A 25,181-nucleotide genomic window follows, 5' to 3' on the forward strand; every position below is an offset into this window, starting at 1 on the left:
AGCGGAGGAGGGGAGGGGGGGGGAGAAACGGGTGAGTCCCGCCGGGACCGCAGGAAAGGGAGACTCGTCATCTTCTCCTGGGCGTCGTAGATTACTTGTCTGCCACAAATAAAGAAAGTCTCAGTTCTGTGCCATTTGGCTAGAGTGTTCTTGTGGCGTGTTTAGAGGATAGTCTCTAGTGTGCAGTTAGGAACTATAAGGGAAATGTTCATCTTTGTGTATTGGTCTCTGCACCTAGAGAGGGGAAAATAAATGGTTATGTATACATTACGGCCCTTCTGGTCGTCGCCTGGTGTTCAGCCAATTTCCTGCTTCAATTGGTGTGGAGAAGAAGCGGGTGCGGTCCCCGTCGATCACTCGCAGTCGAGCCGGATACACCATCGAGTACGGGAGCTGCAGATCTCTTAGTTGTTTTTTGACTCCGAAGAATGTTGCTCGCTGCTTTTGGAGATCAGCCGAGAAGTCCGGAAAAATGGACACAGTGGCGTTGTCATGTCGCAGGGGCCCTCCCTTTCTGGCAGCTTGTAGGATTATATCCCTATCACGGGAGTTAAGCAGCTTTGCTAGTAGGGGTCTGGGTGGGGCTCCTGGTATTGGTGGCTTCATGGGCACTCGATGCGCACGTTCAATAACAAAGACTTGCGATAGTCCAGCATTGGGAAAGAGTTCTCGAAGCCAGCGTTCTATAAATTCTTCAGGTCTTTGCCCCTCGGCCCGCTCTGGTAGCCCCACTATACGCAAATTATTTCTTCGCGACCGATTTTCCAGATCGTCCGCTTTTTGTCTCCAGTATTCAGCTTTTTGCGTAAGATCTCGTATTGCATCTGTCATTGGGGCGACAGTATCATCTAGGGTAGATATTCTGTTCTCTGTGCTGGCAACACGTTCTCTTAGATTTTGGAGATCTTGTCTCAGCAGACTCACATCCATTTTAACTTCATCAATTTTGCTGGTGAGAGTGGCTGTAGATGTTTGTATTGCGGTCAGAAGCTGTTCAGACAGTTGTTGCAGTGTTTGCACCGTTCCCTCAGTTGGATCAGGGTTGTTATGCTTTGTTGCTGCAACTCCCGCCACAGCGGGTTCAGGGCTGGGCTCCTTCCGGGTTTCTCCTCTTGCGAAGACTTTAAGTTTGTCTACGGATGAGCTTTGTCTAGTGGGACCCATGTCGCGGTTGTTTGGTTTTCCGCTATAGAAGTTGAATTTTCTATAGGGGTCTGCTGTTGCCCCTGTTCTGCCCCTTCCCCTGGTTCTCTGGACTGTATGGTGTTTAGTCCTCTTGTAGGTGGAGGGGGGGAGGCCTCTCTCTATGTCCCCTTAAATGTGTCTTCTCACCGCTTTGCTTGCTAGCAGCGCTTGTGCACTTAATGGTCACTTCGCTGCGGGTCTGGGGGCGTTGTTCACTGCGCTGCCTGTGCCTTCTATGTAACTCTGGTGGCTCTGTCCTCTCCCTTCCCACTGCAGCGGTTCTATATTGGGCCCGGGGGTGGCTTTCGGCCCTGTTTTTGGACCTTTCTGTGTTGGTGCCACACACAAGATGGCCGCCGCAGCCGCGATTTCGTGGTCTTTTCCCGCCAGCAGCTTTTCTTATGCCCACCTCTCAGTTGCACCGTCCGGAGCTCGACCTCCTCTTCTTCCTCTCCGCACGACTCCGCGCCGCGCCCGGGAGCAGTGTACTCCGTTGTTCAGGGCCCTGCACCTCCGCCGCTGCCCCCCTCAAGATGGCCGCCGCAGCCGCGGTTTCGCGGACTTTTCTCCCGCCGGCGGCGCCCGCTATGTCCGCGCCTCAGACGTCCCTCCGGGGGTTTGTCCACCTCCTCTCCCCCCCTTTTCGGGGCAGAGTCGGGCTCGGAGTCCCCGCCGCCAACCGGTGTCCTCCGCAGTATGGCCGCGGCGGCTATGGGTCTCCGCTCTCCCCGCCGACGGTACCTCAGCTGTGGCCGTCCGGGAGTGCCGTCAGGGGCTCTATCCTCTCCTACCTCCCTCCGTCGGTGCTATTCTGGGTCAGGGGACCCTCAGGATATCCTCAGGATAAAGGTTTTTGCTGGTAAGTGGAGGAGCGCTCCTCACATGCGACCGGTCAGTTCAGCTGCTTGGCCACGCCCCCCCAGGAGGGTCACTTTAAAGAAATTCTCCCCATAAAAACTGGTGATCTCAATGCCTGATTGGTGGGACAAGCTGCCGTAGCCGTACACACTGGGCTTATGTAATCAACGGAAAGGATGAGTTGTAGTACCAGGTATAGCCGCTCATACAGAGGAGCTAAGCTTCACTGTGCTGACTGCTGGTGAAATGGAAAGTAGATCTCCAATTAAACATTAATAGCCTATCCTTCAGAGAACCTCTTTAAAGGTTATGGACACCTTTGTTTTTTTTACTGAAATGCATATATTCTTAGCTAAAAATTATTTTTGTAATTAGGTTTCTATACAAAATCTTGATCTGTCTGACTTCTGCTGATTCTATCTTCTAAGTTGATATATAATCAAGTCCTAGTACAACTTCAAGCTCAATCTGAAGAGGAGTGAAAGGGGTTGGAGACTGAGCCAAGAGACAGCCAGTCTGCTGACATCTGCAGCTTGAAATGCACCGTACTACTCAGAAGCTCTATGTTGGTAAGGTTGAAAGGCGTCACGTCATGCATGTATAGAAGGAAGACTGTAACATCTCTGTGTAGTGTGATCGGAAGTTGCCGACACAATAAATAGTGCACAACTGTATTGTGTAGAGATGAGCGAGCGTACTCGGAAAAGCACTACTCGCTCGAGTAATTGGCTTTATCCGAGTATCGCTGTGCTCGTCCCTAAAGATTCGGGTGCCGCTGCGGCTGACAGGTGAGTCGCAGCGGGGAGCAGGGGAGAGCAGGCGGGAGAGAGAAAGATCTCCCCGCTCTCCCCTGCAGCTCCCCGCTCCGTGCCGGCACCCGAATCTTCAGGGACGAGCACAGCGATACTCGGATAAAGCAAATTACTCGAGCGAGTAGTGCTTTTCGGAGTACGCTCGCTCATCCCTAGTATTGTGCAACCAAAATTGTCATATAGCCCAAGCCTATGCTGTTAGCCTTACTATCTATTATGGTTCATAAAAGGATACCTTTGGTACATATTCACATATCCCACCACTATTCTGTTGCTTCATTGAAGTGGTCATTACTGTATGTGGTGTGATCTTTTTTATACGTGCCATCTTTTTTATTTCTCTTTATGAGCTAACAAATACTTACGCCATTGTCTGATACCTGTACAAATTTACGTACGACTATTTTGCAGTCCTAAGGGCTCATGTCCACGGGCGATTTTGCACCACTTATTACGCATGCGATGCACAGCCACATGAGACGCAGTGAATGGAGTCAATGAAAGTCAATGGACATTCATTGATCCATGCACATGTGTGTGTAGACACTGCTTGTAGATACGCACGAGAAACAGATTGCAAAATGCTGTATTTCTCTGCGAACCGCACAGCGCAGGACCTATTCTTTTGTACAGGCAGCGTATGCAAATGCTGTCCATACACAATACATTGCGTATGGACAGCGTTTCATGCACAACCAAGCTTTGAAACAAAGTGGGGAATTTAAATAAAAAGCAAGAGTCACGCTGCGCATGACCTTATGTGTGTGATAGGCGGGCATGTGCAGTACACTCACAGCCGTATGCGGTCTCTCTGCTGGCAGACCTGGTATTTACAAACACCGGTAAAATGCTGCAGGCACACCCCCAGTGTTTTACCGGTACAGCCGTGGTCCAAGTCTGCGTTAGAAGGACTGTATAGTTATTGTATTGCTGTATACATTGTGATATTGGTTTCTAAAAATTGTATAAATAAAAACTTACAGTACTTTGGGAAAAAAATACAAGAAGCAAAGCGAAAAAAACCCTGAAAGTCTCACCTCAAAATGTTGGTTGTATTCACAGTCCACAATGTTTCAAACTTCTGACCATCCAACAATTCTGAAACTTCACTTTTCACAACTAAAATGTTGTTATAGTATCTTCCAGGAACATTTAGGATGTGAAGAATTTTACCAGAGCTACACGAAAAACAAGAAGAAAACAAGAAGTATCAATGTAGAGGAATAATGCTATCTAGAGAAAACCCTGAAAAGGTTACAGTGCTAAGAGGTCACATTAGAAGGCCTCGGTGAAAAAAACGATCAAAATCCACTTTTACTGAAAAGTGATCACTTTCATTTGAAGGTTTAACAATTCAGCGAGCCTAAAGTATATAATGAAATGTGTGGAACATTTCTAGAGCTGAAAACATGGCTGAAAGCTATAGAAAATACATTTTCTTTTTCTTAAGAGAATTTTTGCCTTTTAAACTCAATATACTAATGCAGGAGTGATGATGATTTAAACAGCACCATTACCTCTGTAGACTGTGGCTCCCATCTCAAGATGTAGCGGCAGAAAGGCTTCCCGCACGGATTGCTAATTAGCTTTGGAGCATCGGTTGGACGATTCACATCTGCCAGCGGTCCGAGCTCGCTCCCTCCCTCTTCTGCTTAAAAAAAATCCACCTTCTCAGTTGATGCACGTCCGGCTCCAGCCATTGGAGGAGTCATGAGTTTCTCATATGGACTGCCTGCACCACATTGAGGCATCAGGCGCCTGCACTGTGACTCCTCCTTGGCTGGAATGACATCACGCACTTGCACCATCCTCAGTATGTTGCATCATGCAAGAAACGCACGACATCTTCAGTAGCTGGAGACATCCATCAACACAGAAGGGGGCTTTTTTAAGCAGGTGAGGCAGGGAGAGAGCCCAAACCACTGACATATGTGAACCACCCATGGGAATGTAGCTTTGCCTTCAATGATGTCCTGTAGCTAAAGGGAAGGTTTCCACCAATATGCTAGGGAATAGCTGAGAAATACTACAGAGTTTTGTATAATTAGTATTTACTGTTCATTTCACAGAAATCCAAGGCTGTTTTTACATTCTGAGGTTGAAAGTAATTTTCACAGCAAAACCCAAGATCCAAACATAACAAATGAACACGGAGCAAATGTGGAAAAACTCTGCAACTCACAGTTTAAAAATTCCATCTCTGACTCCTGGTCATGGGCTGTGGGGCTCCTCGGCAATGTGCACCTTCCTCTACAGAGGCGCACTCAGTGAGTAGGGTGTGCCTACAGCGAGCTTATAAACTACACCGCGCTAACATTTAGTGTTGGGTACAATGAAAGGTAAGGCCTCCTGTCCACACCCCTCCTGTTACTAGCCCCCAGGATCCAGCTGGCCCCCGTTGTACTAGCTTGTCTATTACCACCAGCCAGACTATGGAACTCACTTGGTTTCCTAGTATTTTGAAAAAAAGGGAAGTAAGCTTCTCAGAAAAGAGCACATTTACACAATATTACACCAATACATTTGTATCTAAGGAGGATACAAAGCCTAAACAGTGACTTTAACTTTGGCTGTAGACTGTGAAACTGTAAAGTTAGAAGGATTTATATGGAGAATTTATCATGGAAGAACTCCCAACCCAACACTGAATTGCTTCTGAGATCAGATTAACAAAAGTGACCCTAAAGATCAGGTTTCAACTAAGCAAAAAAATCAGGGAGTTTTTATTGTATGACATGAGCAAATACAAAGCTATTGCCTAAATAAATGACTAAGAGCGTAAAGGTGTCCTATAACGATTCCTCCACATAAGGATGCAACTTGTAGAAGATAAGTTACCTCCAATGGAAAATTGGTAAAAGAATCAATTCCCTGGTGTTGCTCCTAAAATACATACCTCGTCTGTTCCTCCATCTTGTTCTTATGAAATCCTCAGGTTTCCACAGGTATTCTCTATCATAGATAACTTGTTGAAGATGCATAGTGAGGAAAAAGAGTCTTTGTTTACTGATCTTCTAATTGAAGACCACCCAGCAGGATCTGAGATCACAGGCCAGAAGCTAAACTCAGAGGCCATAAGCCAAAGGTAAAAACCAAAGAGTCATAAGCTGGACCCAGAGGCCATACGTCATAGGCAGAGTATAGAGCCAGAAGCTCTGCGACCACAAGCCTATAGACTAACATGTATAGGTGAGGGCCAGAGACCATAAGCAAAGTACCAAAGCTACTGTTTTTCGCTGATAATAAGACCTACCCTTTTAATAAGCCCCATCCTAGTTTTCGAGAGAGGCTTGAAATATAAGCTAACCTACATGGGAAAAGAAAAAAAAAATCAATACTTATCCTAGTCCGTGATGTTCCAATGCCTCGCGATGATCTACGGCGGTGCTGCGGCAAGCTGCAGTGTCCTCCACCTTGACATTTCAGTTTCTTTCTGGTGACGGAGCTTTGAGTACCCCACCTCCAGGAAACAGATATTTTTGGTATAACTTACCGTAAAATCTCTTTCTCGTCGCGTTCATTGGGGGCCACAGCCTAGACCATGGGATATAGCCACTGCCCTAGGAGGCGACACTAAGCAAAAAAGTGTTAGCTACTCCCCCCTGGCTATATCCCCCCTGCAGGCACTCAGCTAATTAGTCTGTCTGCAAGCAGTAGGAAACCAGTGGGAGTAAAATTATACATATTATGTCTCATACATACCCAAATATATATTTTTGGCATAATTTCTGCCAAATGATGACCGAAAAACAGAAAGTTCCAGCAACCGCTCAAATAAACAAGGGGTGGGTGCTGTGGCCCCCAATGAACGCGATGAGAAAGAGATTTTACGGTAAGTTATACCAAAAATATCTGTTTCTCGTCCATATCATTGGGGGCCACAGCCTAGACCATGGGACGTCCACAAGCAGTCCCGAAAATACATACATTGGGTGGGCATTTAAAGTTTCACCATGTGGTCAAACGACCGCCGCCTGCAAGATCTTCCGGCCGAGTGCGGCGTCCGATGATGCAGATATGTGGACCTTATAAAACTTTGAGAACGTGTGTAAGGAGGTCCAGGTGGCTGCCTTACACACCTGAAGGGCTGAGGCTCCTTGACGGACCGCCCAGGAAGCCCCTACCGCCCGTGTGGAGTGGGCCGTAACCCGGAATGGTGGCGTGCGCCCTGAGGTGCGATATGCCTCTGTTATCAGGGACCTTATCCATTTCGATAGGGTGACTTTTGAGGCTGCCGAGCCCCTTCGGGCCCCCTCCGGAATAACGAAGAGGGTGTTGGTTCCACATAGATCTTTAGTGCCCTTACCACGTCCAGGTGGTGCAGCGTTTTTTCCCTTTTGTGTACTGGCGCTGGACAAAAAGAAGGCAAGACAATTTCTTCGTTAATGTGAAACTGCGAGACCACTTTTGGTAGAAACTCAGGTGACGGTCTCAGTACCACTTTGTCTTGGTGGAAGGTCATATAGGGGGTCTGTATAGACAAGGCCGCCAGCTCCGAGACCCTACGAATAGACGTGAAAGCGATGAGAAATACTACCTTCCAGGTCATTAGTCGCATGGAGATCTTTTTCAGCGGCTCAAACGGCTGGTCTGTCATAGTGTCCAACACGAGATTAAGATCCCAAGTTTGGACTGGGGGTTTAAACGTGGGTGTCGTATGGGCGACTCCTTGCAAGAATGTACGCACAGCCATTCTGTTTGCGATTGGCTTTTGAAACAGCACAGTTAGTGCCGACACCTGCCCCCTTAGCGAGCCTACCCTTAATCCTATTTCGAGCCCTGATTGCAGGAATGCTAGTATTCTGGCCACCGAAAATTGCATCTGTTGTACTCGCCTCTCCTCACACCAGGTGAAGAAACGCTTCCAGACTCTGTAGTAAATAGTAGACGAGGCTGGTTTTCTGGCCCGTATCATTGTCTGAATAACCTTCTCTGAATAACCCTTTCTTCTCAGCACCTCGGTCTCAACGGCCAGGCCGTCAAATGTAGAGACCTGGAATCCGGGTGTAGCAAAGGCCCCTGGGATAGTAGGTCTCTTCGATCCGGAAGGTGCCATGGTGTGTCGGTCAACATTTCTATGATGGTCGCGTACCAGCTTCTTCTTGGCCAGTCTGGCGCTATTAGTATCGCTGGTCGCCCCTCCTGCTTGATTTTCCCTAGCATTCTTGGTATGAGAGGGATTGGTGGAAATACGTACAGGAGTTTGTATTCTCCCCACGGGATGGTCAGTGCGTCTGTTGCCACTGCTTGCGGATCCCGCGCTCGGGCCACAAATGGAAGCAGTTTGTAATTTAATCAGGATGCCATGAGGTCCACGTCTGGTGTACCCCATTTCAGGCATATCATCTGAAACACTTCTGGGTGCAACCCCCATTCGCCGGGATCCACCGTTTCCCGGCTTAGGTAATCTGCCACCCAGTTGTCTACTCTGGGAATGTAGACTGCGGATATGGAGCCCAGATGATTCTCCGCCCACGCTAGTATGCGTGCTACTTCACTCATTACTGACGTGCTCCGTGTGCCCCCTTGATGGTTGACATAGGCCACCGCTGTGGTGTTCTCTGTCTGGATGCACACATTTTTCCTCTTGAGACTGGACCCGAAGTGCCGGAGAGTCAGGTAAATGGCCCGCAATTCTAGGATGTTTATGTGCAACCTTGTTTCTCTCTGAGACTAAACTCCTTGAACAGACTGGTCCCCCAGTGTTCCGCCCCAGCCCAAGTGGCTGGCGTCTGTCGTCAACACTACCCATTGATTTGGGCCCAAAGACCGTCCCGCCTGAAGCCTCCCAGGTTTCAGCCACCACTTCAACGCATCCTGGACTTGAGGAGTTATCTGGATTCGCTGTTCCAGGGTCAGTGTGGACCCGTTCCAGCGAGACAATATCAAATGTTGTAGCCTCCTTGACCGGAACTGGGCAAAGGGAACCGCCTCGAAGGCTGCCACCATCTGGCCCAGGATAGTCATACAGTGTCTGATAGTTAGCGGCTTCGCCCTCATTAGGGACCGAACACTCTGCAGAAGCTTGTCTACCTTTGCTTGAGGTAGTAGGACCCGGTGCTGGCTGGTGTCGAATATCATGCCTAAGAATTCCAACCGTTGTGCTGGTATTAGGCACGATTTTTCGCGGTTCACTATCCAGCCGAATTCTTCTAAAATTTCCATCGTGACGCGTAGACTTCTGATGTTGCAGTCCCGTGACGGTGCTTTTATTAGTACATCGTCCAGGTATAGAATGGCCGATATACCCTCTGCATGGAGTAGCGCCATCACTGCTGCTAGTACTTTCGTAAATACTCTTGGGGAAGTTGACAGGCCGAATGGCAGAGCCGTAAATTGAAAATGCCTTCCCTGCGTCTCGAAACGAAGGAACTTTTGATGTGCTTCCCGAATCAGAATATGGAGATGAGCGTCCTTGATATCTATTGAGGACAGAAATTCCCCTGGCTGCATGGAGGCTATCACGGATTTGATTGACTCCATCTGGAAATGCTTTGTTCTGATGAATTGATTCAGCCTCCTTAAATCCAGAACTGGCCTCACTCTGCCGTCCTTCTTGGGTACAAGAAAAAGATTCGAGTAGAACCCTTGCCTCTCTTGTGCCCCTGGCACCGGTTTCACAACCCCCTGTGCCAGAAGATTCTGCACTGCCTGTTGTAGGTCGGCTACTCCTTCCGGGGTGGTGGGCACTCTGGACCTGCAAAACGAATTCTGTGGCAGAGTCGTGAATTCGATTGCGTACCCGGATGCCACAATCTCCTGCACCCACTTGTCGCTCACGCGACTCCACCATGTCTCCTGAAATTGAGACAGCCTGCCCCCCACCCTGGTGACACTGGGTGGGGGCAGCGCCTCATACTGCGTTCGTTGATCCCGCCGCCTTAGACGTTGCGGGCCGGGATCGCCATGCTTGTCTTGTCTTGAAGGATGGGCCCTTCCTTGCGTCCGTCGGGGTTCTCCTAGATTGGGACCACTGCCCTGACCCAGGACGGGACGAAAAACGTCGAAAGGACCTAAAGAACGGTTTCCTTTTCGATGGAGCCTTCTCCTTTCTTGCCGGCATTTGTGGTAATGACGTGCTTTTGCCGCCTGTGGCGTCCTTTATCAGGTCATCCAACTTAGGTCCAAAGAGTCTGTTTCCTTCAAATGGCAGCTTTGTTAGAGCCATCTTGGATGCTGTATCAGCTGACCAGCTTTTCAGCCAGAGGGTTCTCCTTGCCGCGACCGACTCGGCGGACATTCGAGCTATGAACTTGGCTGCGTCTAGCTCTGCTGCGCATACAAACTTGCTTGCTTGAATGATATTGTCTGTCACTTCAAGTAATTCACTCGGTGGAGCGCCTGCCGAAATGTCTCTCCGCAGCTGTTTGGCCCAGGCTATGGACGCTTTACTGACCCATGCGGCCGCAAAGATCGGCTGCAGGGCGGTGCCTGTGGCTTGAAACACTGATTTCGTCAATGTATCCAGCTTTCTGTCTTGCGGATTAGCCAGAGTTGCTACCTCGGCTGTTGGCAACGCCGTGCTTCTAGATAGTCGTGACACTGGTGGATCGACTACCGGAGGTACCGCCCAACCCTTTTTCAGATCTCCTGGGAATGGATATGTAATTTCCCAGGTTTTCCCAGGTTGTCTGAATTTTTGGTCAGGGTTTTGCCATTCGTTATTAAGGACCTCCGAAAAATCCTGATGGTCTGGGAAGATCTGTCGTGATCTCTTCTGCCGCCTAAACGACACCATAGAAGGAGTCGTCTCAACTGGTTCCTCCGTTACTTGGAGGGTTTCTCTAACGGCTATCACCAGGCTGTCCATTAGACTGGCCAGGCGCGACACCTGTTCCTCGTCTAGGTCCGAAGCCGACGAGACCGTGGAATGATCGTAGTCTTCAGACCCACTGCTCTCGCCTGCTGTTTGGGCCGTATCCTGAGACGCCCGCGAGCACGATGCTCGAGGGGAGTCACGGCGGGTCCGGGCCGGTTTTGCAGAATACCTGGACCGTGAAGAATGCCTTGATCTGTGGTAAGTATGAACGGATTCCCTGGACCCATGAGAACCATGAGAGTCTCTGGATCGCCTGGACTTGGAGAGTCTAGACGACCTCCTGGTGTGGCGAGATTTGTGGGGAGTGTCCTCGCTGCTGCGGGACCTCCTTCTTTTGCGTGCCCTCCCACGTGAATATTCCGAAGAGGACACGTCTGAGCTGGATTCTAACTGGCATAAAATCGCAGCAGAGGATGTGGCTAAGCCAGAAACGGCAGCGGCCAGGGACCTCGCCCATTGGGGTTAGGGCCCTGGCTCCACAGGGGCGGAGGGGGGCACCGGGGTCCCTGGAATTGCGCGTGCCGTGGCACATTTAGTGCAGCGGGGGTCGACTTGACCGCAAGCAAACTTAACGCTGCAAGACGTACAAGTGTAATGCTTCACCCTCCCCTTGGCCGGGCTGGAACCCTCTGATCTAGGGTCAGACATGGCAAAGAAAACAAACTCCGGGTAGCGGAGAAGCTACGTACTGTTACAGGAGTACCTGCAGGGGGGACAGGGGAGGGAGAGGGGAAACACCGCGAAGTGCTGCCTTGGGCAGGGCCTACCCGGTCTAGCAGCTGTTTTAGCGGTTCCCCTGGTCCAGCTGGAGCCTCTGGTCCTGACGCTTGACTGCTGTCGGGAGTCGACGTGGGTCCACCACACGAACTAGTAGTGCTGGTGACCCGGCAGGTGATGTGGCAGGAGCTGCTGCGGTGCTGTTACTGCTGCTGGTGCCCGAGACAGAGGTTGCTGCTGCTGTCCGGGTGCTTCCTCTGTAGCAGGAGAGTCTGCAGGGCTGGATGGGGCTGGCTGCCTGTGTGCTGCTGTGCTGCCGAGAGCTGTGCAGTGCTGGGCTCAGACGTGCAGGCAAAACGGAGCGTCTAGCTGCTGAGAGCGGCCATTCCTCTGCCTGGCCGCTCCTTTTAAGCTTGCCGCGGTCGGAGGGGGCGTGGCTTGCCCCGGAAGTGACGTTTTCCGGCCGTGCTGACGGCGCCCCGCCCCCCGGACCGCTGCGCCCGGAAGTGACCTGCCAGCCAGCGCTCCGGCATCCTGCAGCATGCCGTGCTCCTACCGATGCTGCCGGGAGAGCTGCTGCTGCCGCTGCCATACTGATGTCCGCAAGCTGAGGTCCCTTGTGTCGTGCCAGGAAGCTACCGCCGCTGCTGCCATCCTGGAGTCCTCCTTAAGGTACCTTGTCCTTGTCCGGGAAGCCACAGCCTGTCCGTGCGTCGACTATCTCCAGCAGTGCAGCCCCCTGTGCGTCACCAGTCAGACAGTGAGCTACTCCAGGGAGGGGGAGCCCTATAGCTGGCGGGTAACCGACGCAAATGCGCATTGCATGGTCGGGCCCCTTTTTCTTCACTGGGTGAGACGCCGCAGTGGTGGTGGAGACACCCTCTGCCTGCGTCTCCCCCGGGAGGCCAGTAGAGCCAGGGAAAAGCCCCGACTCCCCGGATTCCCGCGAATAGCCACGTCTGCCTCCTAGCAGACACTAAGCTAAAGACTAATTAGCTGAGTGCCTGCAGGGGGGATATAGCCAGGGGGGAGGAGCTAACACTTTTTTGCTTAGTGTCGCCTCCTAGGGCAGTGGCTATATCCCATGGTCTAGGCTGTGGCCCCCAATGATACGGACGAGAAAGCTAATGCTGTGATTGGATCAAGTGCCAGCCAATCGCAGACGACCTGTGCGTCGCGAGCACGCTAGAGCGGCCCCTTCAACGGGACAGAAGAGGCAGACTGCGCAAGCGCGTCTAATCGAGCCAGGAGAAGGATTCGGTCGGTGCCAGGGAGACGGGGACGCCAACACTGGAGGGGGGACCCCCCTGTAGGTAAGTATATAACTTCTGTATGGCCAATATTTAATGCACGATGTATATTACAAAGTGCATGTATAAGGCCATACAGAAGTGTTTAACTTTACTTTATTTTGCGGGACAACCCCTTTAAGCCTTGGTATTAGGCAAAGTACAAGTGCTATTAAGCCGAGCACACCCGGCCGTACAGACCCCAGCACACCCGGCCGTACAGACCCCAGCACACCCGGCCGTACAGACCCCAGCACAACTGGCTAGTTTGCCAAAACACAAAGACTGAAAACCCAGAAGGCTATCAGCCATAGGTGAAGCTCAGAGGCCATCAGCCCCAGGCACAGGTCATACAAGTCCTGGGTCTGGGTATTAGTGTACATAGAACCATGTTCTCTAATAATTCTCTCTTCTAGGGTTAAATTAAAGGCAGAATCCAATCCCTTAGGCCTCCCTCACACAGGTACTTTTCATCATGATCAACGTGGCGTTTTCAGCCCGTGCTAATCGCGGTATAACACGCCTATTGTTTTCAATGAAGCCTCTCAGGCAGCCGCTAGAAAGTGCTGTAATTTTCTAGGAAAGTCTGTTTTATTTTTGATGTGTAGAGCACCTCATTCACGATGAGGTAAGATAAACTCCGCTTTCAGCCGAAGGGAGCTGCGGCCGAAAGGTAAAGTAAAATTGCGGCGCTTTGCCGAACGCCTGTGTGAGAAAGGCCTAAATCAGGGTAATTCTACTCTGGAATGGCACCCAGTTTATTGCCCCCTGAATTCCATATGTTGATGGAAGCATGAGATTAAACAGAATGTCTCAAACTACAAACCTCAGCTTCAGGTGCAGCAACACAGGGAGAATGCCATCACTCTACCAGAACTATAGAAGGACCCCATGAGGTAGAGAAAGGAACTTCCCATCATCACCTGCAGAGACAGTGGAGCCCAGCACCATCTGCAGGAGACAAGAGGATGATCCTAGGCTTTCACAGTTGCTAGACATGGAGACTTACACCGGACATGCCAGTGAGTATGGGAGCAAGCCCTGCAGTCCGCCATATTCAGAGATCTGGAGAAATCCTTAAAAGAGCAGAGGTAGCCATACAGGATTTTGCAACCTGTTCCTTGGAGGAACTGAGGAGGTGAAGGGTGTTTCCGCTTCCTGTCCAGATGGGAGGCGGTCTTTCATGGTGTTGTAATGGGCATTGGGAAACACTGGGTAAAACTGACATGGAAAAGGACTTGGAGGTTTTAATTAACTGTAAACTAACTGGAACAACCAGTGTCAGGCAGCTGCTGCAAAAGGCAAACAGGCATCAGAAGAGGTCTAGGGGCGCATGACACTTTCAAAAATAGAAGTGTTAGTATCAAATAATAAAATACAAAGTGAATGAACAAAAGGGGAATCCAAATCATAACAAAATATTTGGTGTGACCACCTTTTGCCTTCAATACACCATCAAGTCTTCTAGGTACACTTGCACACCATTTTTGAAAGAACTCAGCAGGGAGGTTGTTCCAAACATCTTAAGAGAACTAACCACAGATCTTCTGTGGATGTCGGCTTGCTCAAATCCTTCTGTCTCTTCGTGTAATCCCAGACAGACTTGAGGATGAGAAGATCAGGGCTCTGCGGGGGCCACATCAGTACTTCCAGGACTCCCTGTTCTTTAAGCTAAAGAGAATTGTTAAAGGGGTTTTCCCATGGTGAATACTATTGATGACCCATCCTTAGTTGATCGGCTGAGGCCCCTGGCTCATGACCTCGATAGATCAGCTGATTGTGTGCCCGCTGACAGCGCCGCAAATAACACAGGGGTTGGAGGGGAAGTCTCTGCTCCGACCTCTGTGAAGTGGCCGGCGCTTGTAACTGCAGGCATGGCTTGCATTAATTTCAATGAGGATAGGTCATCAATAATATTTTCCCCAGAAAACCTCTTTAATGACATTGGATGTATATGTGGGGTTATTGTTTTAAAATCCTTACTTTGCAGCATTTTTTTTTATACCCACCGAAAACTTTTACACATTTCTTCATGTATTACCTGGAAGGAGCTATTAGGGAAATACATTCTGCAGTAATATTCCTGTGTGCCTCCCAGTCAGAGTCCTGCACAGTGGATAACTGCTTTGCTTCGGGTCCTGCAGTATGTGAAGACAGTTCGCTGACAGAATATGCAACAATGGAGCCCCCTGTTGGAGAGTGAAGCTTGTTAACTTGTCAGTCCACCATTCTACAAGGCTAAATATATACCTATAGCAAACAAAAAGAAATCAACAAATATTTGAGCTAAATTATACACTTTAGGCTGGGCTTACATATCCGTGAGAGTATAATGCTGCGGGGCTCCCGGAGCGGTTTATGGCTGTGAACCTGCGTACTCATGCAGGTGGTCCTGTGCAGTACACCTGTCTTATTTTTTTTTTCAGTTTATATTTTCTGCGCCGCTGCATAGTGATGACGCATATACATTGTGTATAGGATGCGGGTATATACGCAACCATTGAGAACGATGCGCTCTAACTTGGATATATACTCGTCAAAATAGAATATGCGCTTACACAATTCTAACACGCTAATGTGAGTGGAACTGCGTAAGGCAATTTAATGGATTGCCTGCGAGCTATTGAGTATCACACAGGCGTACAGAGCCCGTGTAACATGCAATTTCAATATGATCGTGTGAGCCCAGCCTTAAAAGGAGGTTGGTCAGATAGGTCAAAACATAATCATTTATAAGAATGTATTTATGGCGATTTTCTTTAATTATTTCACCTTTGTAGAACAGGACATATTGCGCCTTTGACTTTGTGACGTGTGTGTAATAACCACTTGGTTGCTCAGTACCAATCCTCCATCTTTGTCCGATATGGTCTCCATTTTGTCCTGAAAATATGGCACTCTGTAGCTGTAAGAACAGAACATAGAAATAATTAATTTTTCTATAACCCAGTCCCCACTGACATCAATGTTTATTATACCAAACAAAGCCTTTAAGACTGGTTATAAACAAATGTAAGCACAGCTTTGTTGAGTACTACAACCCATTTGTATTGCATTACCTTCTACAGTAGAAGAATACATAATAACCTGATTATATTGTACATATTTTTTACCTCATTTTCCACAAAAAGAAAAACCATAATATCTTCTACTCCATCCTTATCCACATCTGAAATTTTCAGCACTGGCTGTATAACAGCGGACTCAGCTGGAAATCCAGTTGGCTTTTCCCACAAAGTATGTCCTGCAACACAAGGGCTGATATGTGACAGGCGAACAAGAGGATCCTATGGACGACAAAGCTCTTCTGACAGCTTTGATTTAGTAAATACCGTATATACTAGAGTATAAGCTGACTTTTTAAGCACATTTCTTATGCTGCCCCCCCTTCCCCTCGGCTTATACTCGAGTGAGGGTCCCCGGTGTCTTATTTTCAGGGGGTGGGTGGGCGTATACACACCTCGCAGACGGCGATGGTCTCTCCGGCGGTGCAGCAAGCTGCTCTGTAGTTTTTCCCACTAAACGGGCTTTGAATTCCTCCGCCTTCAGCAAGTAAGCACTGTGATTGGATTGAGCGCCAGCCGACGCTCGAAGAACCAATCACAGCCACTCCGTGATGTCAATCACTAACTTCTTTGACATTGGCAGCCTTTTATAGGCAGGAAGGCTCCACTCCAGGTCCTGGAATTGGTGGAAGGCCTCCCTCGGTGGTTTCTCGACAGCTCAGGCTTGCTGCCAGCCTCTCTTCGTCCTCCGCTGCCTTCCTTCACAGGCCACTCCCACTTGGCAGTACAAAGAGAAACCCCTGAGGCGGTGGACAGACGCCAAAATTGAGCCCCCGGCTTCAGGCCACTCTTACTTGTGTAACATTGCCGCTAATGTAAATTCTGCAAATTGTCCATGCAGACACTCCACAGGAAAATCTGCCTCTGTAAACATGCCCTAAATCACACATGGAACAATGGAAAGTCCTAGTGGACTTTCTGGGGTTCCTTCAATTTGCTTTCCTATATCAAGAGATTACCCTTCAAAATCCCGGTTCAACTATGTTCATACTGACCTGGTCTCAATGTTTCAGTCTATGTCCCAGCCATAAGCATTAGCTTAGAGATAGAACAGTAAAAGCCGAAGGACATCTGCACTTGAAACGGCCCTGGGAGAGACCCTTTGTTCCGGCACTTGGCAGAGGTCCCAGATAACTTCCATCAATGCAAATTCCTGAAGACGTTTGTTCCAATTGGAAGGTTACTTTATTGCGGCCGGCAATTCAGAAGGGACTATTTTTAGTAAAATCTTCAGTGTTTTGGGGGTTTATTAACAAAGTAGCATATATGGGAGGCTGTCAGACAGAACTGAACATTAACCCCTTAACGACTGCCCCATCGGGAAACTACGTCCTCAGAAAGTGGGCTTTAATCCTAGAGGACGTAGTTTTATGCATCCTCTTTGGATTAATGCCCACTGGCCTGAGGACGTGACAGCTCCATGCTGTCGGTGCCCGCAGGTAGCCGACAGCATGGAGCTGTCATCCCAGGATGCGGGCAGTCCCCCCAGGTATTGCAAAAAAGTAAACAAAACTGTGTTAAAAAGTAGTAATTCAGCTGCTCTGATGGATCGGATCCATCAGGGCAGCTGAAAATACTCACACGGCTTGTCGGCGGTGTCCCCCAGAGACCCGCCGGCGGTCTTCTGTGCATGCGCGCCAGACGATGACGTAACACGCACACGCAGAAGCCCGGGTGTCCCCGGCAAATTTAAAATCTCCTGGCTCCCGGCTCCTGAAGGTAGCCGGGAACCAGGAAGTGTTACCGGGGACCTTACCCCAGCTTCTGCGCACGCGCCCGTCGCCAATATGGCAGGCGCATGCGCAAAAGCCGTGGCAATTTAAAATCTCCCTGCTCCTGGCTACAAAACTTAGCCGAGAGCCTGGAGATTTCACGGAGGGCCGCGGTGAGCGGTTCCTGATCACATGTTCGCCGTTATCCAATGAATAATGGCGATCACGTAAAAGTTAAAAAAAGGTGAAGGTTCATCTCCCCTCACCGATGCGATCGGTGAGAGGAGATGAAACTTTTTACCGGAGGCCTCCGTATTTGCACCCCGACGCAATCTTCTTCCATGAACTTTCCCGTATTCTGCGCATGTGATCGCCGGCAAAACACCGGACACATGCGCAGGAGTTGGGGAGCCCAGGAAATTTAAAATCTCCTTGCTCCCAGCGACCAACGGTCGCCGAGAGCCTGGAGCAGTGACCTTGTTGAGTGATCGCCGGTCACGTGAAAAAAAGGTAGCGATCTACCTTTGGTCGGTCTCACAAGACCGGATAGGAATTTCGGATTCGGCATGCGTCTGATCCGCGGTATTACGCAGATCAATCGCATTGGATTACACAATTCCGCTCACATTAGCGGGTTGGAATTGCGTAATCCACTCGCAGAAAAGAGAACGCAGCAGGTTCTATTTTACCGCGGATATCCGCAACATAGAGCCCATTGTGCTCCATGGTCGCGGATATACCCGCTGCCCATATGCAACTACCTTGCATACTGGCTGCTGGTACCCGCTAAGCGACGGTGCGGGAAATACAAACAACAAAAAAAAAAGTGTACTGCGAATGACCGCCTGTGTGAGTAGGCAGTTATGCGCAGTACATTACATGGCCGTACGCAGGGTCACAGCCGGGCTCACAGCTGGGATCCGCTGCGGGACTCCGCAAGCGGATTCCACCTACGACTGCGTGAGCCCGGCGTTATTCAGACCGCTACCTGTAATCCGTAATTTACAAGAAGCCCCGGGAACGCTCGCCTTCATGCAGTTCCAGGAGCAGCTTGTTGAGCATCTTCTGTGTGAGACCGCTGCACCTGAGCAAGCTTACGGAGACTCACAGAGCGCCACTTTTTACACCCCATACCCACCACTGAGGTCAAGAAATACCCCCAAAAAGCATGAGAGGAGGGGGGATACCGGTTTTATTGCCCCATGTACCCATCCCAACCAGCCTCCGTAATTACCCCTGTCTTTGGAAATACTACACAGTTCACATTATAACTTTTATCTAAGATTTGGGGAACGCGCGGAGGGGGGGTGATATTTTTAGTGAGTCAATTTTTATTCCGTACAAATGAGCAATGGGGCCTGGAATTTATTCAGTTGTGCCCTGCAATCCAACGGGTGTTCCCTCCATTACAGGCCTTGCCATGTTTCCTGTAAGTAGATTAGGGCCACAATGGGTATGTTTTTGAACACGGGACAAACGGGGGGATCCATTTTGGGGTGCAAGTCTTCATTCCTATGTACACTGTACAAAAAAACCAGTTTTTAAATTGACAAAATTGCCAAAAAAGAGAAAATCGTAATTTTTTCCTTCTGCTTTGCTTAAATTTATTCAAATACTGAGGGGTCAAAATATGCAGTACACCCCTAGATGAATTCGTTAAGGGGTCTAGTTTTTAAAATGGGGTCATTTGTGGGGGTTCTTTATAGTTTTGGACGCTCAATGACTCTATAAGTGGGCAATGGGGCCTGGAATTTATTCCGTTGTACCCTAAAATCCAACGGGTGCTCCTTCCATTATAGGCCTAGCCATGTGTCCCTTAAGTAGATTAGGGCCACAAGGGGTATAGTTCTGAACACGGGACAAACAGGGGTATCAATTTTGGGGTGAAAGTCTTCATTCCTATGTGTGCTGTACAAAAAAAACAGTTTTTAAATTGATACAACTGCCAAAAAAATGAAAATTGTAATTTTTTTCCTTTTGCTTTGCTTCAATTCATTCAAAAACTGTGGGGTCAAAATGGGCAGTACAACCCTAGATAAATTCGTTAAGGGGTCTAGTTTTCAAAATGGGGTCACTTGTGGGGGTTCTCCTTGATTTTGGCCGCTCAAGAGCTCTACAAATGTGCTATGGGGCCTAAAATGCCTTCATGCTAAATTTCTGTTCTGAAAGCCACCGACTACTCCTTTCATTTTGGGCCCCGTTGTGCATCCAGACAAAAGATTAGGGCCACAATGGGTATGTCTCTGAACACGGGAGAAACAGGGGTATCCATTTTGGGGTGAAAGGCTTCATTCATGTGTGTGCTGTACAAAAAAAGCTGTTTTTAAAAAGACAGAATTGACAAAAAAAAACGAAAATCACAATTTTTTCCTTTTGCTTGGCTTGAATTCATTCAAAAACTGTCAGGTCAAAATGGGCAGTACACCCCTAGATAAATTCGTTAAGGGGTCTAGTTTTCAAAATGGGGTCATTTGTGGGGGGTTCTCTATGGTTTTGGCCGCTCAAGAGCTCTACAAAAGTGCTATGGGGCCTAAAACGCCTTCAAGCAAAATTTATGTTCTGAAAGACACCGACTACTCCTTTCATTTTAGGCCCCGTTGTGCACTCAGATATAAGATTAGGGCCACAATGGGTAGGTTTCTGAACATGGGAGAAACGGGGGTATCCATTTTTGGGTGTAAATCCTCATTTTCATGGGCTCTATAGGAAAAAAAATGTCTTTAAAATGACATATTTGCAAAAATATGAAATTTTATTTTTTCTCCCCTAAATTGAACTAATTCCTGAAAAAAACTGGTGGGGTCAAAATACTCATGACACCCCTCAGTGGATACATTAAGGGGTGTAGTTTTTAAAATGGGGTCATTTGTGGGGGTATCTATTATTCTGACACTTATGAGCCTTTTTCAAACTTGGCTTGGTGCAGGAAAACAAAGTGCTCCTCAAAATGCTGAAAAGTAATGTTAAATTTGTACGTCCTCTAAATGGTTAAAAAAAAAAAACACAAAAGTTTTTCAAGTGTGCATTCAGAATAAAGTAAACAGATGGAAATACATATCTTATCAAAAATTTGTACAGTATGTTTGGACATATTTGAGATATTATGGTTGAAAATGTGAAAAAATGACAATTTTTTCAAACTTTTCCCAATTTTGGCGCTTTTAATAAATATACACAAATGATATCGGTCTCTTTTTACAACCTAAATGAAGTACAACATGTGGCGAAAAAACAATATCAGAATCACCTGGATATGCAAAGCCTTTACGGAGTTATGCTACGTTGAACGACGCATGTCAGATTTCCAAAATTTGGCTCCGTCACTAAGGCGCAAACAGGCTTCGTCACTAAGGGGTTAAAGGGGGAGCCCCATCACAGCAAGTTATACCCTATTCACAGGATAGGGGATAATTTGCTGATCAGTGAGGGCCCAATCACTGGGACCCTACGGTTCCCGAGATCGCAGCCTTGTGGCATCCAATAGTGTGGGCAGCAGTAGACTCGTATATATATCTACACTCTATTCACTTCAATGGGACTGCCAGTGGTGGCTGAGCGTTTTGGAGGTCCCTTTAACCCCTTGAGTGGCGGGTTTCCTACCACCCTGTCGTGCCCACCAGGGCAGGTTTTTTAAAATGGTCTAATCATTGAATTTCAACTAATTTTGCAGTTGCGTCTCAAGAGCCATAACTTTTTCATTTTTCCATTGACATGGCCATATAAGGGCTTGTTTTTTGCGGGACAAGTTGTGATTTTTTTAAACGGGGGAGGAAAAAAAAAATGGGGAAAAAAGAAAAAAAGGGGCCATGTCATTAAGGGGTTAAATAATGTATTAACTTCCTTCTCTGGGTCATTACGACGCATGGATACCACATGTGTGATTGTATTTTTGATTTTTTACAAAGTAAAGGGAGACAAGTGTTTTTATTATTTTTTTTATAATTTTTTAACTTTTTTATTTTTTTTTTTTATTTTAATTTTTTGTCCCTTTAGGCCTCCTTCCCACGAGCGTGACGGGGTCCGCCGCGTAATATTACGCAGTGAAGCCCGTCACGGCGCCCCCCAGAGCCCCTATACTTACCTGTGGGAGATAGCGTGAAATCGCTTCCCCGCCCACCACCGCCGTGTCACCGCCCGTCACCGCCCACCACTGCCGCGTCACCGGCCGTGTCACGTGCACGGCCGGCCGTGTCACGTGACGCGGCCGGCCGCGTCATTTGGCGTCATATGACGCGCGGCGGTGGGCGGGAAAGCGTTTTTTCACGCTATCTCCCGCTGGTTACAGCGGGAGATAGCGTGAACGGACGGCTTCCATTGACTGCAATGGAAGCAGTCAGCGCGTACAGCCCGTCCTCACCCGCAGAAAATAGAGCATGCTGCGGGTGAGGACGGGAGAAATCGCGGTGCGTAATTCCGCGCTGGAATTACGCATCGTGAGCATTGTGCTATTAGGTTCAATAGAACCTAATAGCTGCGGGCAACGCAGCGGATTTTCGCCGCGAATTACGCGGCGGAAATCCGTTCGTGGGAAGGAGGCCTTAGGGGACTTCCACAGGGACCCATCAGGACCCCCTGATCACATTCCGGGGGTCCGATGGTGACAGCCCTTTACATGCTGCAGTCACATAGACTGCAGCATGTAAAGGGTTAACACAGCAGAGATCGGAGGTTTTCTCTGATCTCTGCTGTAAGAGCTAGTACCTAGCTGTCCTCTCACAGCCAAGCACCAAGCTCTCCCTGCCACAGAGACCATCGGCTTGCTTCTGACAAGCCGATGGTCTCTATGGCAACCTGTAAACAAAGCAGGACATTGCCGACATGTCGGCAATATCTTCTGCTGTTTTTTCAAAGCCCTTGCACTGCTCTGTGTGGGTCTGTGCAGGCAGAGCACGCTGTCACAGCTTGTGGCACTGTGCTCTGCAGCTCCCATGGTGATACATAGCCCGGAAATCTTCCGGGCTATGTTGCTATGAGCAGTGGAGCTCGTCCCGGAAAGTTTCCGGGCGTGCCACTCAAGGGGTTAAAGTAAATGGAGAAAAGATGTGAAAAAGTGTCCACTGGCCACACTTCACCACAGAAGTACAGAATAGCGTGTTCAACTACAACATACTCCAAATACAATGGAACCAATTGGGAACCTTGTAAAAAGGATACCAAAGAGGTGTCTGATTTACAGTAAAAGTGAATGGCTCCCTTTGTTTCTGTTCGGGGGTTCCGTCACAGCGCGGTTTTCAACAGACATCATGGAACCCAAGCGTTAGTCTCACCGCATGTACAATAATGCCGTGGGAACGCTCCCTTAGCATCTGTAGTGCTTTATGTGCCTTACAGGTAGAGAGATTTCACTGAAACTGCACTTATCGGTTGTTATATTTTACAGGCGGAATAAACCCTGCTATTACTAGTAAATAATCTAGATATATAAAATTGAATGTATGCGTGTCTGTCTGTCTGTGTGTCTGTCTGTGTGTGTGTCTGTGTGTGTGTCTGTGTGTCTGTCTGTGTGTTTGTCCTTTATGCGCTACTACATCATTCATCCGATCACCATGAAACTTTGGGAAGTTGTTGAGTACACTCCTGGGAAGATTATAGGCATAGTACATTTATGCTACGATAATTGGCGCGCGTGCGAGCGTCGTCGACAGTTACGACCCCCCCACATAGATCGTTCGATTTCCATCATTGCCACTAATTCTCTCACTTCCCGATGTTGTAGAAACATGAAATTTAGCACGAGCATTGATTATGTCATAAATAGGAAAAGTTAATGGGTCCCAACTCGATTATTCAATTCTAAGCGCCAAAGAATTAGCGTCCAAATTTTACATACGCAATCTAATTTTCTCGCTTCCCAATGTCATAGAAACGTGAAATTTGGCACGAGCATTGATTATGTCATAAATAGGAAAAGCTAATGGGTCCCAACTCCATTATTCAATTCTATGCGCAAAAGAATTAGCGTCCAAATTTTACGTACGTAATTTAATTCTCTTACTTCCTGATATATATAAATGAATGTCTGTCTGTCTGTCCTTTATGCATTACTACACCATTCATCCAATTGCCATGAGACTTTGGGAAGTTGCTGAGTACACTCCAGGGAAGATTACTGGCATAGTACAACTATCCTACGGTAGGTAGCGTGCGTGCGAGCATCGTCGACAGTTATGCCCCCCAGACAAAGATCGTTTGATTTCCATCTCAAGCACGAAAGCAAAAGGCATTACGAGCAATGGGATGCGTGTTCAACCACAAAATGATGCATCCGCCGAACGTTTCGCAAGACAATTGCTGGATATTGAGAATGCTGAGGTAAAATGAAAGCTGTGCTGTGATTGGTTGCTATTTCTTATACTGCTGAGGTAACATGAAAGCTGTGCTGTGATTGGTGGCTACTTCTTATACTACTGAGGTTGCATGAAAGCTGTGCTGCGATTCGTTGTTATATATTATACCACTGAGGTAACATGAAAGCTGTGCTGTGATTGGTTGCTATATATTATACCGCAGAGGTAACATGAAAGCTGCGCTGTGATTGGTTGCTATATATTATACCGCAGAGGTAACATGAAAGCTGCGCTGTGATTGGTTGCTATATATTATACCGCAGAGGTAACATGAAAGCTGCGCTGTGATTGGTTGCTATTTTTTATATTGCTGAGGCAGAATAAAAGTTGCGCTGTGATTGGTTGTTATTTCTCTTACTGCTGAGGTAACATGAAAGCTGCGCTGTGATTGGTTGTTATATTTTATACTGCTAAACTAACATGAAAGCTGCGCTGTGATTGGTTGTTATATATTATACCAATGAGGTAACATGAAAGCTGTGCTGTGATTGGTTGTTATCTAGATATATAAAAACGAATGAATGTATGTCTGTCTGTCTTCGCAGCAACGCGCGACGGGTAAGCTAGTTATTTATAAAATCTGTTAAATTACATTACTGAATCTTACCTGTTCTTGAATCAACTGCCAGTATAAATCCGGATTTCCTTATAACCAGGCAACCAAGACTGTCCACACCGCCAAGGTTATGGATGCTGCAGTCCACTAAGTGCACATCCCCATCAGACACAGGTCTGACCCAGAGTGCGCTTCCATTTATCCCAGACAGGGCAGATAAGAAGAAGCATGGTGACTGGAATCCTGCAGAGATGGAAGACACCTTTTATATTGATGCACCAGTAATCTACTGCTGCTGGTCCTCATTGGTCCTACGGTCACTGATGAGACAACTCTTTACAGGGCCACTGCTACTAAATCACTAGTAAGGCGCATAGAGAGGGGTTGCCATCCTTCCCGTCTAAAAGGGGGATAACTTTATGAAATCAAGTATTACTAAACTTTTAAAAAACTTTTGACAGGTCACTCAGATGAGTGATTCTGCCCATTTGTTTTAGTGATCAGTGGGGGGCTCTCATCAAAGTTTATGACGTGTCAAAAGTATGTTAAAAAGTCTATCTGCCCTTTAAGCAGCATCAGACGTGGGACAATTTACCTTCATCCACACAGGATACATTGAATCCACTGGCATTGTCCGTTTTAAAAATGAAAAGAACATCTTGCACATAATCCTTGTTCACATCTTCTGTAGCCAGAAAAGGATACCCAACTGTTCCCAAGAAAAGAAAGAGAGGTCTATGAATATGTAACACTCAGTTCACTCACTGATACATTACATCAACTGCTGTCTTTACAGAATAAGAAAACTAAAATGTAAAGGT

General features: G+C 47.9%; 1 protein-coding gene across 2 annotated transcripts in view; it reads right to left on the reverse strand.

Annotated features, from left to right (window-relative positions):
- Positions 1 to 25,181, reverse strand: part of FAM234A (family with sequence similarity 234 member A) — a 47,081-nt gene that overhangs the window by 16,149 nt on the left and 5,751 nt on the right. For both annotated transcript variants that reach the window (XM_066576114.1, XM_066576113.1), the window contains exons 3-8: positions 24,956 to 25,069; positions 24,412 to 24,603; positions 15,794 to 15,924; positions 15,453 to 15,585; positions 14,722 to 14,869; positions 3,893 to 4,033 (exon numbers count right to left, since the gene is read on the reverse strand). In XM_066576114.1, coding sequence (XP_066432211.1) covers positions 3,893 to 4,033; positions 14,722 to 14,869; positions 15,453 to 15,585; positions 15,794 to 15,924; positions 24,412 to 24,603; positions 24,956 to 25,069 — 859 coding nt within the window. The remainder of the gene's footprint in view (positions 1 to 3,892; positions 4,034 to 14,721; positions 14,870 to 15,452; positions 15,586 to 15,793; positions 15,925 to 24,411; positions 24,604 to 24,955; positions 25,070 to 25,181) is intronic.

The sequence above is a fragment of the Eleutherodactylus coqui genome, chromosome 8 (assembly GCF_035609145.1).
Source record: "Eleutherodactylus coqui strain aEleCoq1 chromosome 8, aEleCoq1.hap1, whole genome shotgun sequence".
NCBI classification, from domain to species: domain Eukaryota; kingdom Metazoa; phylum Chordata; class Amphibia; order Anura; family Eleutherodactylidae; genus Eleutherodactylus; species Eleutherodactylus coqui.